The 22,084-nt window shown below is 39.1% G+C and overlaps 1 protein-coding gene across 3 annotated transcripts in view; it reads right to left on the reverse strand.

Annotated features, from left to right (window-relative positions):
* Positions 1-22,084, reverse strand: part of Znf407 (zinc finger protein 407) — a 384,272-nt gene that overhangs the window by 148,355 nt on the left and 213,833 nt on the right. For all 3 annotated transcript variants that reach the window (XM_085833524.1, XM_085833525.1, XM_021150389.3), the window contains 2 exons: positions 5,310-5,476; positions 1,692-1,775 (listed from right to left, as the gene is read on the reverse strand). In XM_085833524.1, coding sequence (XP_085689650.1) covers positions 1,692-1,775; positions 5,310-5,476 — 251 coding nt within the window. The remainder of the gene's footprint in view (positions 1-1,691; positions 1,776-5,309; positions 5,477-22,084) is intronic.

Consider the following 22,084-nt stretch of genomic DNA (forward strand, 5'->3'; position numbering starts at 1 on the left):
TCATGTTTGATTTGTGCCACAGAGGCAGATAAATGCCAGAAAGACAGATACCTCTGTCTGTGAGACATTGTCCTATATGGTATAAAGTTAATAGCAAAGTAATAAGGAGCCTCTGGACCTGACATAAAATATAAAGTTGTGCTGGCTCGCTGCAGGCTTCCTGATCGATCCATCACCTGGACCGTCTGGATCACAGTGTTACTACCTCCACTGAGGGGCAAAGGGGAACACAGCAGCTGCAGGAATGGCACAGGGGGTCGGCTGTCCCCTGAAGCAACATGGACTGGGAACGGGACAGCAAAAGTGTCATGTAGACCATAAAACCCTGAGTTATCAATAAGCTGGAGACATGAATTAAACACCTCACAACTGCATGGTTTCTGCACAGTTTCAACTTTTCTTTCTCTGTTTGCCATACAAGGACAGCCGGAATCCACCCGGCCTACCTTCTACTAAATCAATACACAAAAGTTATACACTGCATGCAAATACAGCTTAGGTTTTTTAAAGTTATATTTTGAACATTTACTTCCATCTCAATGGCTTTTATCTTTATGGAAATTTCATCCCAGTACACTCAAGACTTAAAAGCAATGATGTCAATTCATTTTCATGGATTCTGCAAATATCATCAGAGAAGGGAGGCTGGCTATATCTGTGTAACATGACATTTCAAAAACCTCAATGCTCTATATGTACTATATTGAAATTTTCTTCTTTATGCTCAAGATTTCCATATATGCAGTGCATGAAGTAGGACCATATATACTCTTTACTTCTCCTCCACTAATTCCTACACATCTCCTCAACATGTTCTCCTCCAACTTTATGTATTATTTTTATGATAACCCATGAAGTCCGGTTAGAGCTGCTCATGTGTGCATGGATGGGATGAGGCTGTCCACTGGATACGGATGGAATTTTACCAGGGGCCACTCCCTTACCACATGGGCCGTGACTATTCCATTAGTAAAGTCTTGATGACAGGAAAATGTGGTTCTACTGAGAATTACAAAAGAAAACTTCCCTGAGACGATGCTATCCTGGACACACATTATCTAGAATTATCAGAATAACTATCTGTGAGACCACTGTCTCTCCTAAATCACGAAAATGAATCTCATGGGACAGGTTATCGTCCATGTCCTTCCTTACCTCTCGTGCTGTGTCTTTGCTGTTACTCTCTCTTAACAGCAAGAATGACTGCAGAGGACCTACTTCACACGGAGTCATGTGGACTGAGACCAATGCATAGACACACAACACAGGCAGGTAGAGAGACAGAGGTAGAGACAGGCAAGTAGGCAATGGGAGGGTGGTGTGACACAGCAGAGAACGAAGAAGGCCCAACAGAAGCTCTTCAGGACCCAGGCAGGAGGCTAAGATAGGGCTTTGCAGTAGAAAAGAGCCTCAAATATCTGGACATGGGAGCTTGTTTTTTTACCTACTTAGGATAAAGCTCCTGGGAATATCTGTGGCCTTATACTGGTGACTACTTTCTAAGCATGTAACAGTAGAGAGTCTACACTCTATGAATGCTGTGTCTGTGAGATGTGTGAGGGCCGATAGAAAAACCTCATTGGCAAAGGCCTAGGATAAAGAGGGCGCAAACCAGGAGGCAACTGTGCTTGGGTCTTTAACACCCGGCCTCGGCCCTGCAGAGAGAAAGCAGGAGCAGACTCGGTACTGACCTGTATGCTGCCGACGGTGCTTGGTGAGGGCATGCCGGGTCCCACCGGCGAAGCCACAGAGGTCACAGAGAAACGACTTCTCGCCTGTTGCAACAATAAACAGATGAGGGACTGCGGAGGTCACAGATCATTAAAACATATCTATCAAGGCTTTCAGGGTTACTAATTCCTCCAATCAAATGTTTCCATGTAAATATGTCAAATGGGAATGAAATTACCACTGCGGTTTATTGACTGTGATAAAATCTGAAAAGCACCACTGAACATAATTACATACTTGTCAGACCCATAAAAATTAGCTTTATTATCAATGGAATGGTTTTGTACAACTTCATTTCTGGTAGATGTCTTCCAGATGGGGCTGTTTTATGCACGTGAACAGCTTTATGCATATCCTGATTTTTTACAATTCCCATACATCTGGCCTTTCTGAGCTGAGTAAAGATTGCTTGGAATAGTTAATATACAGTATATATAATTCTGCTTAAATAAAATACATTGAAATTTTAACAACCTAAGGACACTGAATTGGTTTTACCTGATTCTATCAGGGTCTTCTTTAATCACCTTACACTTAATAATATGAATTAAATGGCCTCTTTGAACAGACTGAGGATCTGAAGGAAATGAAGACCGCATTACTCAGTACCAGGAGCAAGTCAATGCTGTTTGTGGCTTTCAAATTTTATGGCATAAAAAAGGAAGCCAGGGATTGCTAAAAAACACGTATAAAAATTCATATCCCTCATCTTCAGTGATAGCTTTAGCCTGCAAACTTCTTCAGAATCAAAGGCATATTTGGCAGATTTAGGCTTGCTAAGTGTGCAAATGGATGTTTTCTTAGCATTTTACTTATGCTAACTTCCTGACTTACAGTCTCTACATACTATATATAATTGCACTATGGCATATTTAGCCAGCAAGTGCTTGCTAGCTGGACAATTTATCCTGTAAGACTCACAATGAAAGAGAAAACAGAATAAAAATGCTCACCTTGGAAAAATTAAGGGGAAATAATTAGACTTTTCCAGAAATAAAGTACATCATTTGTAGCCATCTCTATCGTCACTGAGACTTTAAAGTGACAAGGTCTCAAAATAGGCAAGCTTTTCCCAAGTTGGACGTTTCACAATGCATTTGCAAACAAGGACTCTATTTTCAAGATTGTAATAACGAAACAAAGACAGAAACATAACCGTGGCAATCAAAAGACCCACCCTTCAAGTAAGTGTACTTCTAGTTTTCTTAAAGAAGAACATGAAGAAGCCCTTAGCCAAAATACTTCTAATCTCATTTCCACATGTGCTAAGGCATCACCATGATTCATTATCAGACAGCTAACACGTAATGCCTTTGCCACCTCACTTTCCTATGTCAGGGGTCACACTTAAATCCTGGATATCATTGTTTCCAATAGGAAAAATAGAGTAGATGGGCTGTGAAGAATAAAGTTTAATTATAATCACTCATGTGATTATTTAATCAATTTAAAATACAAATCTTTTTAACTATCTGTGTTATCAACTAAATATCACTGAAATATAATTTTATACAAAAAAACCCCACCAATTTGTTCCTAAATATTAGCATTTTTTTATTTTTATTTTTATTTTTTTAGTGTGGAGACAAAACTGTTCTCTACAATGTACTCATTACCAGTTCTGCAGACAGTTGTGTGTGTACCAACAGAGAACAGCTGTTCTTACACATGTGCAGGAACATAAGGACTACAGGGTAGAAATGTGTGTGCCTGTGCACATGTGCACACACATGTGTGAGGGGAGTAGCAATGGGTAATGGGGAGAGAGCACCCCACAATGTAGGCAGAGTATATCCCTCCTTCCATTTATGAAATCTTTGTAACCTATTTCTTCCATGCAAAATAAGCGTGTTAATAAACACAGGGGAAAATGTCAGAATTTAACATTTTCTACATGTGTACATGCTGCACATGTTAAGGTCTATGCACTTTCTACTTTATGGTGTATAAACATGACAAGGGAAATTGTTCATTTTCCGGGTTATTTGACTGTAGGTACATCAGTGACCTTGATTTTTGATGTGTAGGATTTTATATGGGGTGTGAGTCTCAGATGTATTGTATGTCATATTTACCTTGGTAGCTTGATTTGTTTTCAAATTCAATTTTTACTTTTTTTTTTGAAGGGGGGGTGGTAACTGTTGAACAACAAGCCAAGAGGTTTTTTTTTGAAGAAAAAATTTTAAGAAATAAAACTCAATGCAACATTTCACTCCAACCAAGAAGGCATTCTTTTAGCACGTCATATTTAAATGACAACACAGATTTAATAGAAGACTTCTTTTATTAACAACTTGAATTAGTTTCAAGTGTACCATTTTGCATTCAAACGTAGAAAGACATGGAAACCAATCTTTTATTTTCTATTAGAAAACAGCCACTGTCCCCTCTCTCTCATTATGGTGCAGACTACAAGACCTAACAACAAAAATCCATATTATTGATCTGGCCAAGTCTCCACAATTATTCTTTAGAAGGAAACGCCGACGATAAATTACATCTGCACTGGCTTTTCATCTGCTGTTCGATATAAGTGATCTCTCAGGGCAGGCTGGAGACCTTAAATCGTCAACACCCTTGTCAAGGAAGCTAAGGAGGCCTGGGCTTCCCACAACTGCTTCAGGAGAACTTTCAACCTACAATTTCTAACAATAATACAGGATTCACAACAATCAGAAGAACATTTCTGAATGCTGATTAAAATTTATTATTTTTTCCTACAGGGAATATATTCTGGGCAGTGCATAGAGAAAAGAAGACCACAGAAATATTAATAGCTGCGAGTCCCAGACAGGGATACAGGTTGAGTATTCAAACACACGCCCACCGTGAAGTATGCGGCCCACTGTGCTGCAACCATGAAGGGCATGAGGCACACAGAGGACAAGGCCACAGGGCATGAGGGCTTATGCACTGAGAAAAGCCCTGACTGAGTGGCCTCAGAGCCACACTCCACAGAGAGACTCTCAAGACTGCTAAGTTAGACCACACATGGTCATGGCTAATGTGTTCATGTAAATTTTATGTTACTGGAAGCTTTTAAAAGACGATTTTATGAAAAGCATTTGGTAACTCAATTCAGATTAGCCTCTACATTTTAAGAACTCTAGGCTGTGACATTGTTTGTATTGAGAACAGATATAAAACTGCTTACATGTAAAAAATGGCACATAAAACTAAGATTCAGTATGTTTAAATGTTATGGTACTTAGGTAATATCTACAATGAAATAGAAGACAAGTTCTCTTTAAAAATGTAATAGGCCCATGTGACAAGGGTTCATCTAAGAAGCTAAGTTAGAACACAAACTCTGGAAATGAGCTGTCAAATTTGAACGTATACTGTTTAAACACATGCACACATACATAACCCATACTGAAGTGACCAATGTTGCAAATGAAGAAATGAAAAATATTTTCATATACAATTATCATGACCAATTTGAAATACAATTAGCATAACCTCTACAAAAAAGTCATGTTAAAGTCTGGTTTCTACCAAGAAAACCAATACACACACTCCTGAAGCCCCTGGGGCTCCCGCGGCCCAGACTCTGAGTTAGAAGGGCTGTGACACACCTGTGTGCGTCCTGTAGTGGTCTTTCATCGCTGATGCTGTGAGGAATGAGTAGTGGCACGTGGGCCAGGTACACTTAAAAGGCTTTTCTCCCGTGTGCAGTTTCATGTGGTTGTTCAAGGCCCATTTCTCCGTGAAACTTCTATCACATAAGTGGCATGTAAATTTCCTGCATGAAGGAAAGAAAAAAACAACATAAATTTGGACTGTGCACTCACACCTATGGCTGCGGGTAGAGTGTGTGGTAGCCCTGATGTGTGGCGCACACAGCCTCTGCAAAGGGAACTGCAGGCTGGGTCTGTCATGTCTGTATAACCAGGCATTGATTTTTCTGTCGAGACCTGGCACTTCAGCCATTTATTCTCTGCTTTGCGGTTGGGCCCAACGGGTTTGAAAAATTCTGTTACAGTCCAGTCACCCCTGAGGCAAAAGTGAGAATAGATTTCACCTGTACAGGCCTACACCACTTATCCAGGGCATGGGCTGTCAGAGCAAAGGCTAAATGAAATGCTATCCATACTCAAGCACTCAGACAGGCTCTGCTGTCCGCCAGGAGGATGGCTGGGCTGCTGAAAAGCTACTCCTGAGAGCGCCCACAGCCCTGAATCACTGTGCTCCATGGAGATAAAAGGGAGACAGACCCCAGATGGCTCCTGATGGAAGCTTCCCTCTGTGTTGTTGACATGGGTACACAACAAAGTTTTCTCAGACAAAAATAAGTCTGCTGCCATAGAACCCTGAACACACCCAACCTCCTGTAATCTCTAAAGCAATGCAGGGTGAGGCATGCATAGAACTTAGATGGGAGATGAAACAATAAAATGACACCGAGAAAAAGAGGAAACCCAATCATGTCCTATAGGAAAATAGTAAGTCAATATTTCTTTATGATAATATTTCAGATTTCTCTGTCCGTGTTAAATCCTCCAGTCCCCCAGAGGCACAGCCTCGGACCATGAGGATGCGCAAGACACCCTGTTTCCCACCTCGCTTTGTGGTTCTAGAGTCATCAATACAATTTACTTCCTGTTTCTAATACTATCAAGTTTTAAGCAATCTCTGAACAGTAGAGTTCAAAAAATTAATTCAAGATAATGAACAAATAAGAGAACATTGAAAAAATAGTTAAAATTAAAGTTACACAATTTTGAAAAGTTGTAAGCATTATACCAGAAAATAGAGACTAAGGCAGCATGACCTTAATTTCAAATACAATTAGCACAACCTGTACAAAAAAGTCATGTTAAATCCTGGTTTCTATTTAAATAATAAAGAAAAACGAGGAATCAAAGAACTTAAGTTTATATTGTCAGCATGGGGTTACACATGAAGCCACTTCCAGATTTTCATCAAATCTTACAGTTTTCTCAAGACAGGAAAAGAACCCTGAGCGATAAAGGCTTAACTTGCTAATTTGGTGTTAAATGCAGACTATATTAACAAACCAACTGAGTTTTATAAACTCTGGGAATCCAGTCATAAATCAGCTCTTGTAAAATGCTTTCTTTTTACTATATATGCTTACAAAGTAATATAGTAAATGTACCACGTATGTCGGCGATAGCGTAGCATATCTGCAGTACTTCATTAATAGCAGCAAACTGCCAGTTTACTTCTCTGTAGCCCATGCGAGGAGACGCTGTCTACACCATGGACACAGGCGGGTGCAGAAATCACTGTACCACGGAGCCACTGCTGCCTCATACTGGAGAGTGACAGGTATAACTAAACACCTTGAAATGCACTGCAAAGAATATCATGTCCGTATATCTCTTTGACGGGTTTTCATGCATTTAGCATTTCAAAACCATGACAGGGATCTTATTTCCAAGATAAATTCCCCTATCTACTTATTTCTCCATGTATTTACTGTGGAACTAACCTTCTCCTACAAGAAATAAATAAGGAGGTTAAGTAGATGCTATCTTTAACAAATAGCTTCTCCAGACTGTATTACAACTTTATGAATGACAAAATAAATCCCTCAGTTTTATTCTACCATGATGTGCATTTAACAAAATTACATCTACACAACCTCGATGTGTGCTGTCTATTATTCATACATAATAAAAATGTTAGCCTAAAGCTCACTGCCTGTCCAGAAAGGACAAAAGCCAGATTATAAAAACGAAGTGAAGCTACCACTGGACTTTCTATAAACTGCGTTTCACAATCTTCTCTAAGAAAACAAGTCTGTTCAGCCACTGGGCAAGCTGAGGGTGCACAGGATGCTAGCATAGGCTACACACACATAGATGAGACCAACCTACAAGCAGGGCAGCTCCCAAAATGATATGAATTCTGTCTTAAGTACTCCAAGATGACATGTTATAAGTCAATCTAATGCCAGTGAGGACTGAGGCCTCTGAAGGGCCTGCACTCTTCACAGACCTTCAGGAGGACCTCATGAAGTACGTCCAGGATAGACTTGGAGTAGAACCTGCTATGAAGGACAACAGAGTGCATTCTGGGAGCCTCCTGGAAAAACCTGACTATCTGCTATTCCATGAACACTGCTTTGGAGTGTATAGAGAAATCAGAAAAAGAGGAAGACTTGGACATCAAGAAAATCTGCTTATAAGGGAGAAAAACCATTCATAAAGTAAACTTAATGCCAGAAAATGTATAAAATGTCATTACAGGTTAAACAAAGAGCATGCAAGGGACAAGGCAGATTGGAGGCTCCCAGAGGTAAGGGTGTTTTACTTAGACAGTAGAAGACAGGTGACTACTGGAAACGGAGAGACAGGAGGGAAACCGTCAGCAACAAGAAGTACAGGAGAAAACTCCTAAGTGGGAAAGGGTGTGATAGAGCCCGGAAGGCACACATACAATACACACACACACACACACACACATGGCCCACTTTCTTCCAAATTCCACCATAGAAACCAGAGACTAGTCAAAGCCCAGTGACTAACAGTAGGCAAAGATTAAGGTCATGAATGTTCCCCTATGCACTCATACAGGAAAAATGTTTTGCTTAGCTCAATTTAAAAAGAAACTTGCTTTCAAATTCCCCATGAAGAGATGCAGCAAACAGATAGATGGACACAGTGAGCAACTGGTAATCACAAACAGGCTCCAGACTGAAAGGAAGCATTAAGTGAGCACAGGAGACCTAAGACAATGCAGGAACAGCTTGGACATTTTGAGAGAAGTCATTTCAAATAGATTGCAATATGTCTACCTTTAGCAATCCCTGCGAAGATACAGTTTTCACTCTCAAGTTATTAGGCTGGGAAGGCCGTGATGCTAAAACAATCTGAATTAAGCCCTTGCACAAGTGGGTAACAGTGAAGAGAAAGCCCACTAGGAGCTCATCTGTATAAACTTACAAAGACTCAGAAATGTTACAGAAGTTGCTAAAGAGGGGAGGGGAGGGGAGGGAAGGGGAGGGGAGGGGAGGGGAGGGGAGGGGAGGGGGCAGAGAGACAGAGACAGAGGGAGAGAGAGAGAGATATCTGGTCTTGCCAGTACAGCAAGAGACCAAGCAGAGGAAAGGGGTTGGCATGTGCCCAAAGAGCGCTTGCAGTGGGTTCTTCTCCAGTGATTTGTGTTAAGTGAACCAAGAGCAACTTCCACACTTCAATACTTGAACTGAAGAGAACAAACCTTACTGGTCTCATTATCAGCTACATAACAAAAATGAAACTTCTGCCTTGCGAACTGGGAGGACACTAAGCTTCTTGTACAAGTTAAGGAAATCACAGCAAGCTAAGCGGTGTTAGTTAGCTGACCTTTGACCTTAAAATTCTTTTGAACATTTGCCTGGGTTTTAATGGCTAAACAGGAGAAAAGTTGTATCAATAATCACATTTGAACTTTGAATAACTTCTACAACTTCCCAAGTTACAAAAGTCACAATTCTTAATGGAAAATTTATATTAATTTTGTTCAGATTATAACTTTAATTGCTATTAAAGTTATATCCAAGCTAGTAGATTTTACTTATTAGAAAAGTAATAAAAATATATACAATTCTCATTTCTGAATGAAGATAAGAGTTTAGGAAAGTTGGCTTTATTACCTGACATTATGAAACAGAAAAAAGGACCACTGTTATTCGTTCTGGTATTTTTGAATCTGTTGCATTCATGATAACCTTGTGATGTTTAAGCAGTACTTAATTTGATGCTGAGTTTCTCTAACCCTAATTTTATACTAGAGAATGTAGTCAGGCATATACCATGCTGACATAATTTTACACATAAAGTTATATAAAGTAAATTCTGCTCCTGAGGTTTCAATAGCCTTAAGGGGAGGTTAGGATTAATCATACACTGGACTATCATGATACCGTGAAAATGAATGGACTTTGGCTATATTATCAACATAAGTTTAAAGATCTCAATAGTATCTACATGGTGGCTCACGATAACTACAACTCCAAATCTGGTGACTCTGTCTAATGTCTGCAACCATGAGGCTCACACATGATTCACATATACACACTTCAGTAAAAGCCAAATAACTTTGAAAGGTTGCATCAAGTACATAGAGTTTTACAGATGAAGCTCCCGTGCAGAAACGTGTACGGCATTCTAGTTTGGCACTGCTTTCTTCAGTAGTAAGAGAAGCGGGCAGCGATGCGTCAGTGCATCACTACATCTAACTTTTGTTATTTTCCAAAAGAAAGAATCTGAGGTAGACAGACTACAGTAAACATCTTCCAAAGTATGTGCTGCACTTTCAAATGTTTCAGAATTTACATCGAATACTTAATAAAACAATCAAATAATTTTTATGCCTTCTATATAACACCTTGGAACAATTCAGTCACATTATCAAATCCTACAAACTCACATTTACCAAAGAGAGAAAGGGATGAATTACATGAATTACATAAATTGCCTATGAATTTAAAGAGGACTAAAATAAATTCTTCCAACGTAATGAAAGCTATATACTTGCCATCCTTCAAAACAGTGGTATTAAAGTGTTAATCCAGTCAAAATCATTCCAAAATTAAAAATACTAAAATTCAGTTACTAAGCAATACTTTTCTTTAGGAATAAAGGAAATATAGACCTATAAAACAACAAAAGGTTTATTGGATTCCCAGAAAAATACCCTAATGAGCAAATAAATATTTCAACAACTTCTAAGTTATTCAAACACTACCAAAGCACAAGCAGTTTCTTTGGATTAAAAGGTCCCATTTAATGGCATAATTTAATAATGATGTAATGACATACTGAGAGATGAAGTGAACATGATGAAGTCTTTGCAGGCAGGGTACCATGTAAACTTCTGCAGAGCAGTGCGAGATCACTCCTTTCCTGAACAAAGCAACTCAGAAAGACCACAGAGGAAGAACTGTAGCATCAGTGACCCCCTCCCCATACTGGCATTGTGCACTGTGAAGGTGTCCCACGGGACAGTAATGAAAAGTTAGGAAATGCAAGGGATTCTGCTGTCATGATGATGTCACTATGAACAACACTGCAGCTGTGAGACACTCATGCTTTCCTGCAGGCAGCAAGGGCATGCAAAAGAATGATGGGAGAGGAAGGGGGACGAGGAGGAGGAAGAAAAAGGAAGGGAAGAGGAGCTGGAGGAAGAAGAGAGAGAAGAGGAAAAGGAACAGCAGCGATAAGATATAACTGTTTTTAAATGAACTTTAAAAATAGAGTATTTGAATATTTCTCAATGGTAACCCTGGTTGTCTTTCAGTGTTGACTTTCGAAGTTCTAGATAAGCCTTGAATATAATGTTCAACTTGGAATTACATAGAAAATAAGATTTCTGACTAGTATGCCTGACTGAATGAGTAAAAGGACGCTGGCTATACAGACCCAGGTCACTATTGGCCATCTCCCTCAGACCTCTGTGCAGAGGCAGAGGTCCTGTGAAAGAAACAAAATGAATAATACAATTACCTAGATTACTAGGTTAGTCTGGATTTTGAGTTTCCTACTCCAGAGCACACAAAAACATGAGCATAACTTATATCAAGAAGCCATAAAACCTAAGACCAAGAGGGTTTCCATTACTAAGTCCAGCTCTGAGGCCTCCAGTGGGGCTTCCAGTGAGAGCTGGAGCCTCCCTTGAGGGCTTTTAGACAGTTCATCAAGGAACATACTACTTACGCCAAGAGTTTTGAGTGCATTCTTGCCATGAACAGACGATAATTAGCCTAATTAACAGACTGGATCCTCGTTAACAAGTTGGAAAGGAAATTTAACCTTGCCCATGCCAGTGACTGTCATCTTAAACTTTAGAGTCTATCCTTCATGCTTGAAAAAGTGAAAATCATTTTTTTCTATTCAATTCAATGACTCAAGACCTTTGTGGTTAAAATCATTTTTAGAAGAGGTTTAAAGAGTATTATCAAGCCAACTGCCACCGATGCCACCAACCTAGAGAAGCAGTTCTTCTAGATGACACGCTTGAAGATCTCTGCTACTGACTACTGGAAGCTGACTTATCTTTCAATAGCCTTTATTCCATGGCAAGTTTTCTGTCAGAGAAACCTAACCTCTGGAGTAAGGAAATCCACCACAGAATGTAGCTGGGAGAGAAACCTAACCTCTGGTATAAGGAAAACAGAGGGAAAAAACAGTCAAATCACTGACAGGACCTAACTGAAATCTCAAGAGTGATATAAAGAACCAATTCTTGGGACATTTCCCTCCCCCTACCCCACAAGCATAAACACAAACACACGGGCACCAAAAAGCATGTAAAAGTAACGGGGTGTGTCTCAGAGGAGAGCACAAATTTAGCATGTGCAAGGGAGGCCTAGACTGAATTCCCAAACAGCTGTACCTACAATGTTTCACTACCATCCCAAATTCCCACAAATCATGCTGTCAGATATAATCCTATTTGTGAAGGTAGCTAAACACTACCACCATGTCACCACCCCAAACTGAGCACTCAGTTATTTAACTGGAAGCTCTCTAACAAAATGGAGAGGAAAAACAAGCACGCAGCCAGAGAGGAGCTGTTATCTGAGAACAAGGAATTTCTTGAAATTGAATCCTTTCACCTCACAAATATTTAATACAAAGATGTCTCCAACATGAAGTGTTTGGTGGCTTTCTTTGAACTTTAACATAAAGCAGCAAGTGGCTGGAGGGAAGGGTGATGTACAGCCGGCGGGGAAGAGTGCACTGTCTGCATGCAGGTCATGAGAGGAATGGCATTCACAAAACCCGACTCAAGAGACTAGAAAGCAAGAGACACTGCAAACTCCCTCCAAGAATACCCTGGCCTGATGTTGTCCAACCCCAGATGTTTTAATATTTGATATTATAAAGGTTCACAATGACTGCTGCTCTCTAGTATTCTTCAAAGCTAATATGAAATGGAGGACTAAAGAGTACTACTGCTAATACTCTTAGAAGACATGGGAGCTGATTGCCAATGGAAGCCCAGGTAAAGATAATTAGGAAAATTTCCTCTAGGGAGCAACAAAAGCAAAATATTAGTACATCTTATTTATCGGTCAGAAAAGTCTCCAACTAAATGTTAATTTTTAGCATAGAGTGACTAGAAATTAATATTGTAGACAAGATATTGCAACAGAAAACAAGAGAAAAACTTTTATAATCTATGTATTAAATTTAGGGCAAATGTTTTCAAAGTTGTTGACTTGGAAAGTCGTTGGTTTGATTTTGACATCGACAAAACCAATTATAAGTTAACCATATGAAGGCCAACATTATGCAACAGTAATTCAATTTTAATGACGTGCTATTTAACCGTATTTTGAATTTAGGTGGCCAGGCAAACAAAACAGAAGACAACTACAACTTTACAGGCCAAACAGACAGACAGAATGCCCCGCACACTTAAGCCAATGGTGGACGGCAGCACTTCAGATCCAACGCAAATGTCTGTCTGTCTTTACAGGCAAAACAGACAGAATGCCCTGCACATTTATGCCAATGGTGGACGGCAGCACTTCAAATCCAACGCAGTGTCTGTCTGTCTTTACTCGTCTCACTGTTGCCAAGCTTCCGTGGAGACAGCTGGAAGACCTCAGACACATCTCAAGACACAGGTATCTACAGAGCCTTGATCACCTCATCTACCCCACAAGCAGCACTCCCTGGGAGGGTTCAGCTCCATGTCAGTAACCCCAAAATCATAGCAGAGAGGAGTGGGGTTTCTGATTTCCTTAAAATAATCAACAGTATTTCCAACAATTATTTGTAGTTAACAAAGAAACTAATTAACAGGATAAAATAAAGATCTTAATAAGAATATAAAAACAACACAGATTGTTTTATGCAGAAATTTTAAAGAAGATCCCTAGAACTGTACTGCTTAGCCAATTGTATAAAAGACAATGCAATTCATATTACTAATCAGGAAAATGTACAGCTTTAAATCATAAAAAGTTGCTCTAGCTTCAGTGAGCACATGTAAGTAAATACAAACTTCATATTTATTTCGGTAGCATAAAAGAAACATAATCAGAATTTAAAATAGCAATTAACTTCAAGGATAAGATTTAAAATAAAGATTAGGTATACACATTTATTAAATCATCAGTATTCACAGTAAGGAACAAAAAATGAACTTATTTTTTAAATTACAAAGAAAGCATGGCATGTAACACAAATATAAAAGCCCAGAAAATAACTGTATGAAATTATATATCTAACAGACACATTTTAAATAAGATATTGCCTTGGGATATATATTGTCAGTTCTTACTGATATGGTGGTACATTTATTCTTAGAAGCTATAATTAAACGTGATATAATCTATTCATTTACTCAAAATATAAAATAGCCAAGCTAAATAAAGTTATTCTCGTCAGGAACGTGTTGTCTCTTCCTTCAGGTTGAAGCAAACCTTGACTACATCCCTCTGTATCTCTAACATCAATGAATAAGTGACTGACATGAGCAAGGCTTATCTGTGCCTCTGTCTGTAGTGTATGCTGCCAAGTGATGTCACTGCTGTAGCAGACGGGAATAAGCAGATTATTGCAGTAACTAGGAGCAAACGAAACATTTGGGGTTTTGCATGGACAGATTTACACACTGTCTGTCAGATAAAGCACAGTTTGCTGCTGCTTACACAACAAAAGTGTGCCTGACAGCTATCTCCCGGTTTTAATATCTGATTACATAAACAGGCCATTCCCCACCATTCCTAAAGACTGACAGTCTGTCTTAGTTGAAAGTGCAATTTCAAACTATCAGCTTTTCTGTCTTGCACACTAGGCTGATTAACATCAGAGTACTTGCTGGAGGTCCAATCAGCTTTACCAATCCCAGAATTCTCAGCCATGTATGAACTAGTGGACATGATAGATGCAGACAGCTGAATGCTCCTGAGGCACACATTGAAGAGTGAATGCTTTCAGGATATTTATATGTATATATGTATCTAGAATAGTTTGTGTAATGTAATTCAGGATAAAACGGTGGCAGTTTAAGCTAGTGATTTTATTTACAAAATTAAAAGGCAACATGGCCATACAAACTATTCACATATTACTATTTGTTCAGCTGCCATCCCATGAAGAATACAGCAATGATTGAGCACAGTCACATCAAAGCAGAGCACTGAGGAGAAATGATGTTGAAAACTTATTTCCACTAATTAACATCTTTGCCTTCATTCCAGTATACCACAAAGTCCATAAAGCCAACACACCACTGCCTATTTATGAGTCAGAAATATGGCTTGGAACATTCCTTAGCAGTGAGAGGATAGTTGGTAAAAATACTCCTACAGATAAATGTTATGAGACTACCCAAAGTTAGGGATTCAACTTTTTACTAAGTCCTAATAATGATGGTAGCAACATTATTACTATCATCGTAGCTGAGGTTCTGCCCAACTACAAATTATGCTGGTTAATATTTTGGTTATTTAATAGTTGAACACCTCTCAGCAAACACAAGCCTGCCACTCTCCTGTAAGGGAAAGCCTTTCAGGTGCCATGGCTGATCGACAGAGTTTCTTCTAAGACAATAGTTACCAACGATATCACTGAAAATATTCGCTCTACTCACTGTTATTGGTCTCACATTATTTAGAAGTTGTTGCATGGAAAAGACCCAAGGTATCTTCCCTGATAACTTACGTAGCTAACTGCCTCTTAAACATTTCCTCAGAACCAGACGTGCGGGGTCTGCTGGGAAATACAAAGATAAACAGGATATGGAACCCGTCTTTATGATATGGAAAATGGTATGGTGTGAACAAAATAATTTTTTTCTCTTGCAGATTCAAATATCAGTCTACACAGACACTGAATGCCTGCATTCTCAGAACAATATGCTCTGCCATACACTCTACACCTCATCTTTATTTATCGTCCTGATTTCTTACAAAATCCATCTCAATCTAACAATGATTTTTTTTGTGTGTGTATGAAGCACAGTCCCAAGCTTTGCACACATAAAACCTGAATTTATCTACAATTCACCTATCCTTTCCCCCCTATTCTAAGACTCGCCTGTTAACATTGCACTTTCAATGTCTTGCTGCCTGACACTACAGAGTGCTTTCTTTTCTCATTTGTCTCTCAACACCAACACTAAGAAGTCACCATAGGAATAGGTTTGAAAGTTACAAAGGGTGAGGCTACTTACAACAGTAAACAATCAGAAGTCACAGACACAATCGTGTTTCTAGTAATTTCAGCTATAACTTTCAAGCATGCATACCAGACAAGCCAGATGACATATGTTGCTGTAGGTCATCGCTGATGGATCCCTCAGAAATATCAATGTTATTGCTTTTATCTTATTATGTACCACACTTTATAGTGGTATACTGCAGAGCACAATAAAACCTACTCCACAGCTTGAGTACATATTAAACAGGTCAAGAGTTTCCGTAACAAATAACTTACTCTCTAGGTCCATTAATAACACATCTTGTAGTTCATATAAGGAAAAGTTTTTTTTACAGAAGAAGTGGCATCACTGGGAAAATGTATACAGATTTAAAGCCTTTGATATACCTGAGTCTTCCTTCCTGATTTCCTAGGTTGACTGCTACCTTGTGGCCAACGGTTCTGAAAGACTCATGGAAAACCCCGATTAATGGAAACCAGGAAAAGCATCAAGACGAGAGGCCACAGTCCCTGGAAACTGAAGACCTGTCAATCTGCTGAACTGAAGCTCCACATGCAAGGGCAAGAGCAAAGGAAAGCAGCAGCATTAGACAGGACCATGGCACTCACTCTCACAAGGGCTGTGACAGAGGCCCTGTCATCAAGCTCTATTAAAGCACATGACAACCTTGGAGCTTTTACAAAGTAGGTGCTTTCCACAACCAAATCAGCTCAGTGTGAGCACTGCCATAACAAAGGAGCAAACAATAGAAGGAGGATAGAGAGGAGCAAACAGAAGCTACTGTGTCCTTGCTGCCTATGGGAAGGAAGCTCATGTGGGGGTTAAAAGTGCGGATGAATTCTTTAAATTCGAACAAAACATGGATGTTTAGCCAAAATTTTTCATTATGTCTATTATTTGCAAGCAAACAAAGGAAGCAGGAAGTGGAGAAAAGGAAGGCAGAACAACTAGTTAACAAGATAATAGCAGTGAAATTAATGGCTCTCCACCTAGGGTTCATGACACGGCTTTGCCGTCAACATAGAAAATGAAGAGACACAAACAAACAAACAAACAAACAAACCGCAGAAAGTAACTCAAATGGTTATCAAACACAAATCCAGATGAGGATTTTTAAAATATATTTTATTTCTCTTTAAACAAATGGTAACTGTCTGACTCCATCCCAGGATATGTTACCCATCTGCCATTCCCAAACTGAAAGTAACAGAAGAGCATCTTATGAGCCATGGATTTCCCTAAAGGCCAACCCAAGGCCTGGCCCCTAACAGGTACCAGGTGGAGGGAGGCACCCCTGTAGATACTTTTTCTTACTTTAGGTGGAACAGAAAGTGTGAGTGCACTTAACACTCACAGCTATACAGCAGCTCAAGAACCACTCAGGTCCTCAGTTGTGATTTTTCTCCTGAAATTAGCAGATAGAAACAAATTATTCACAAATTACATTAATCGATGCTGCTCTAGTCATCTGAAACATGTCCAGTATTAGCATCTGATATGCCTACAGATAGTCGTTGCTACGGGTGCACATGAAGCACTGTAATTGGTTTAAATCAGCCTGGCCCATCTGTCTTTAATACTCTTATTACAAGGCAGTAAGCAAAGAACTATTAGAGCTGCAGTATAAGCTGTAAGATCTTTACCCGTTCTTAAATCATTTAAAAATAATGAGAGCTTTAGCCTTTATCTAATTAACGAGTGCCTTCTTTGAATTAGAAAAACTGTATCATTTAGCCCACGGTTGTTTAGTAAATTGGCTTGGTGGCATGGAAGCTAATCCAGGGTAGCAGTTTCAGGGTCTTATCCCTGGCTTCTTATTACGTGAATTATAATTCAATGATCACCTTAGATCATGGGCTATTCATAAATCAGAAGCCTGACATCAGATGAAAAATTGTATTAATATATGAAACTTATTATATAGTACAAACTGCTCTCTTGATAAATTACATTGTTCAAACTTGACAATGATTGCATTTAAAACATTATTCCTGTTTGCTGTTTTACAGACTGAAACCTCTTCATGAAAAATTTACAATGCTCCTCTGTGTTTTGGAGTCAGAGGGCAATCGCAGCAAATGGCGACAGGACCATCCTTTAGATTTGCTGCAGCAGATGAGGACAGAGCACACTTGTGAGGACAGGGAGAGGCCCTCAGCTGGTTCCCAGGATCTGCATTTGTGGCCTTGTGAATACACTAATTGTCCTCACCAGCAGAAGCACTGTAAATAATAAAATTTTAATTTCAGCTTATTGGATTGCTCTCTTCTCCTATGTAGGTATTCCATAGAAATTTACAGTCATAAATGTTTCACAAAAATTTATAGTACAAGCAATAAATAAATAAATAATAAATAAATAAATAAAAATTAAAAAAATGAAGGGGCAAGCCATGAAGTTGAATTTGAATTGAGGCTGAGCTCCTCAGACGATGCGTTATGACAAATGCTTTTCGCCAAGGCTGACTGGGTAACTCAAGCTGTAGTTCCATATTATTTACATTAATTACATGAAGGCTGCTTTGTTAATGGTACATTCTGGTGTGGGTCGCAGCATGATATGCTAATGACCTAAGAAAAATCTGCATCTCCAATATTTATGATAATTTGTAATAGAAAATAGGGTTGCTTTTATTTCTTTCTCCTCACACAAGAAAAGTCGGTACTGAACAATTTTATTCTGAAAAGAAAGGAAAAGTTCTAATCATCAAGACATTTAAATTCTATAAACAAAGAAAAGAGTCTTATTGTAAGGGTGTTGTCACAGACTCTGACAGAGTGCTAATGTGTCAGTTCTCCACATGCCTTTCAGTATCAAGTTGAATTGAATAAAAGAAAGCAAAAGCATAAAGAATAACTTCCCCCACCAAATATCTTCTGCTGTTAGTGTTCCTGCCTTCTTTCTTCGCAGCTACATAAACATGAAATGAGAGAAGCTCCAAGGAAATACACTTCATTTTAAGTAAGTTGCATTCAAACATGAAAGCTGGGATGTATTTGCCAGAATGCACCAGTTACCTCTATAAAACTACATAATCTGGGGAAATTTAATGTTGGATCACATATTTTTCAAAGATTACAAAGATTAATACACATTAAATATTAGCATATTTTAAAATATTATTTTATTTATTCTATTTGAATTATTGGTGAGATTTTGAATACTTTTTTCAGCAATATGCATCAACAAAACACATATGATTTGACATGCTTCTTTACAAATTAATGACGCTTGTTGGGATAAAAGTTCCTACAAATGTACCCAGTCTACCAGCTATAAAGTGACTACAAAGTCACTTGGGAAAACCTATGGAGAACAAACTTTGAAAATACTGTACATCAGAAATTGAGCCCATATTATTAGGCATCAGTGTAACTAAACACAATCTACTAATGGAGAACTTGCCATTTTAAAACATCAATTTTTGGTTTTCTAAAATAATACAGATATTTAAAGAAAACATAAAATAGGGTGTTCTACGGAAGAGAGAAACAGAATAAATTAAGAACAAAAAGAGTGCTGCAGGATAGTGTCTTCAAAACATGACAAAGAAGTTGCGCCCATAAAACCTTAACATGATTGCCTCAAACAAGACCCCACAGTGGTGACAGCAGCAGACTGGCAGGCACCTGGGAGAACACAGCTGACACACACAAGGTCTCGGCCACACAGGACGAGCTCCAGCGAGAGGCCGACGGGAAGAATCCCTTTCTCCCGAGACTGCTAGCCTAGGTTATCGAATCCCAGAGGTCAACCTTGAACACATATACATATGCAATATTAAATGGACTTAGCATACTGTATTTATGAGTGTGTATGTGAATGTATAAGAATAATAACTTATAAGGAGGCCGTGCAGGTGAGAGGAAGTGGAGAGCAACACAGCAGCTGAAGGGGTTAGAAGGAAGGGTGGAAATTATATAAATAATACAGTATTTATCAGTAAAATCCCAAAATAAAGTGCCTATAAAAATAAAAAGACGACTAAGAGGAGAGTAACATCATGTTAAGCTATCAACACCACTGGTTTATACAAGCTTAAATTTACTAGGACTGACAAAACTCAGGGTCTGTGCTGTAAGCTGCAAGGAGTGCTTGGTGCTAGATCAACCTTGCTACCATGTTCCCAGCAGGCATGCCTTTGCTCTGTGTGTTCAGCTCTGTGGAGAGATGGACTGCCATAGAAAAGGATACAAAGAAAACAAAACAATCTTGGAAAGATAAGAGGGCGACCCCTGGGAATTTCAGGGGTGATCTGAAAGCTAAAGCTCAGACTGCTCAAGCCTGCATGAAGAATGGCACGTACCCTCTCATGTTCCATGTCACACATTTAAAGGCATGAAAAGAAATGTCTCTTCTGAAACTATGTTTGTGTTAAATTACAAATATAAAAGATGTTCAATACTTTTATTTCCACATAGGTAGATTATAATTTTGTATGCAGCAGAGACATTCTTTGAGGAAATAATAATCTTGTAGACTAATTCAACATAAGTTATGATCGAGGAAGGAAAAATAAAAGTGCCTTCATGTCCATAACTTCCAGGCGACAGCAAAGCAAAGCTTTTGAGCCTCTGTAGGGCTCTTTAAACAATAAAACTTCACCTCCCATGCCAGGAGAGGCAGACCAACTTAGAATGTAAAAACCGCTAACTTCATCATACAACAGAGCCACAGACATGCTGGGGCTATGGCTTGTTCACCATCTGCTAACAAACTTACACACTACCAAGTATGAGGAAGGTAGGATCAGGAGTCTACTAAATAAATAATCAATAAAATCTATGAACATAAGGGAGTTTTTTTTTAGAAGTTTGGTTCAATGCACAAAACAGAGAGCTCCCTGTCAATTATTCTATGAAAATATAGGCCATAAAAGTGTGCTAAAAATCATAGTACTTACAAACTGTTAAAAGACAATAGGAAGCGAGTAAGCAGCACTGACTGCCAGCGCTCTGACAGTTTCGGTGGAACTGTGATTTCTTCTACAGAAGACACAGGAGCTGTTATGCATCGTTTTCCTTTCCTACGCACAAAGGTGGGGATTCCCAGCAAGACCATGCGCCAGTCTCCAGAATTTACATGTGAAAATGAGCCACATTAGATGCTTAGGAAAAGTCCTAAGGGTCCATAATTTGAATTAAATTATGGTATTAATTAATTTGACTAATTCACTAAAGGAGAGGTTGTCTGTGAAATTACATAATAAACAAAATCCCATAGAGTACAAGACCTAGGAAAAATTAATGAATATATTTCATATGTGAAACATTTTTATCTTAACATCAACTGGTTATCTGCCACAGACTTTGCGAGTGTTACAGGTTACAGACTTATGACTAGTCCTTGTTTACGATGATTTAGACAGGTCCTTTAGACTAGCCAACCTGGCCCTTCCATTAGGCTCAGTAACGTACAGTGAGGAGAACCAGGGTTCAGTTTCTTCCTTCACTCTGTGGAGTAAGAGAGCAACAGGGACAGGCTATGAGGACGGCCGCCGTGAGAAGAAGGCAGCTGTCCACTGCTCACTTCCCAGGAAGGGAGGTGCCAGGTTTACAACAACTTCTGGGGTTTAGAAGATTAAGTTAGGAAGCGGGAGAAAACACTTTTCTAAAATTATATTACCTTTAATATAAAAAGTACATTGTCTATAGATAGTCTTCATTCATATGATGAAAGGTAATTGCTTCAAATTTAAATAAGAAATGTTAAAATAGTCTTAGTTTGATAAATCTGCTTGCCAACTTGACATAACAGTGTCATAGACCTTTAAAAAGAGTATAAATACTATTTTCTCCCCTTAGACATTTGCAGATTTCTTAGTGATTCGGTATTATTCACTTGAAAAGTCAGTGTGCAATGAAATCAAATGCACACGGAGTAGACGTGAGTGGCTGTATGAGCACATGGACCTGTGCTGGCACGGGCATGCATACTTAGATAAGCATAGCCTTTTAACTGTACAGGGTCAGGTTTCACTGTTTGAGGACAGTGCAGACAGCTGTCAATTCTGCTGAAACATGTCCCTAAAGGGCAGGTGAAGATGACCATGTGACACAGCCATGTGGCTGCAACCTGTTTCAAGTACATGCATACTGACCTCTGCCAGAGTCCTTCTCTGACTGTGACAGCCCAGGGGCTCCCTCCTACCTACGTAAGACGACTCTGAACTTTGTTCAGAATGTCCTGGTGTTTCTAACAACTTGCATGTGCCAAATAACTC

Source organism: Mus caroli, unplaced genomic scaffold (genome assembly GCF_978045245.1).
Source record: "Mus caroli unplaced genomic scaffold, Mus_caroli_1 scaffold_19, whole genome shotgun sequence".
NCBI classification, from domain to species: Eukaryota; Metazoa; Chordata; class Mammalia; order Rodentia; family Muridae; genus Mus; species Mus caroli.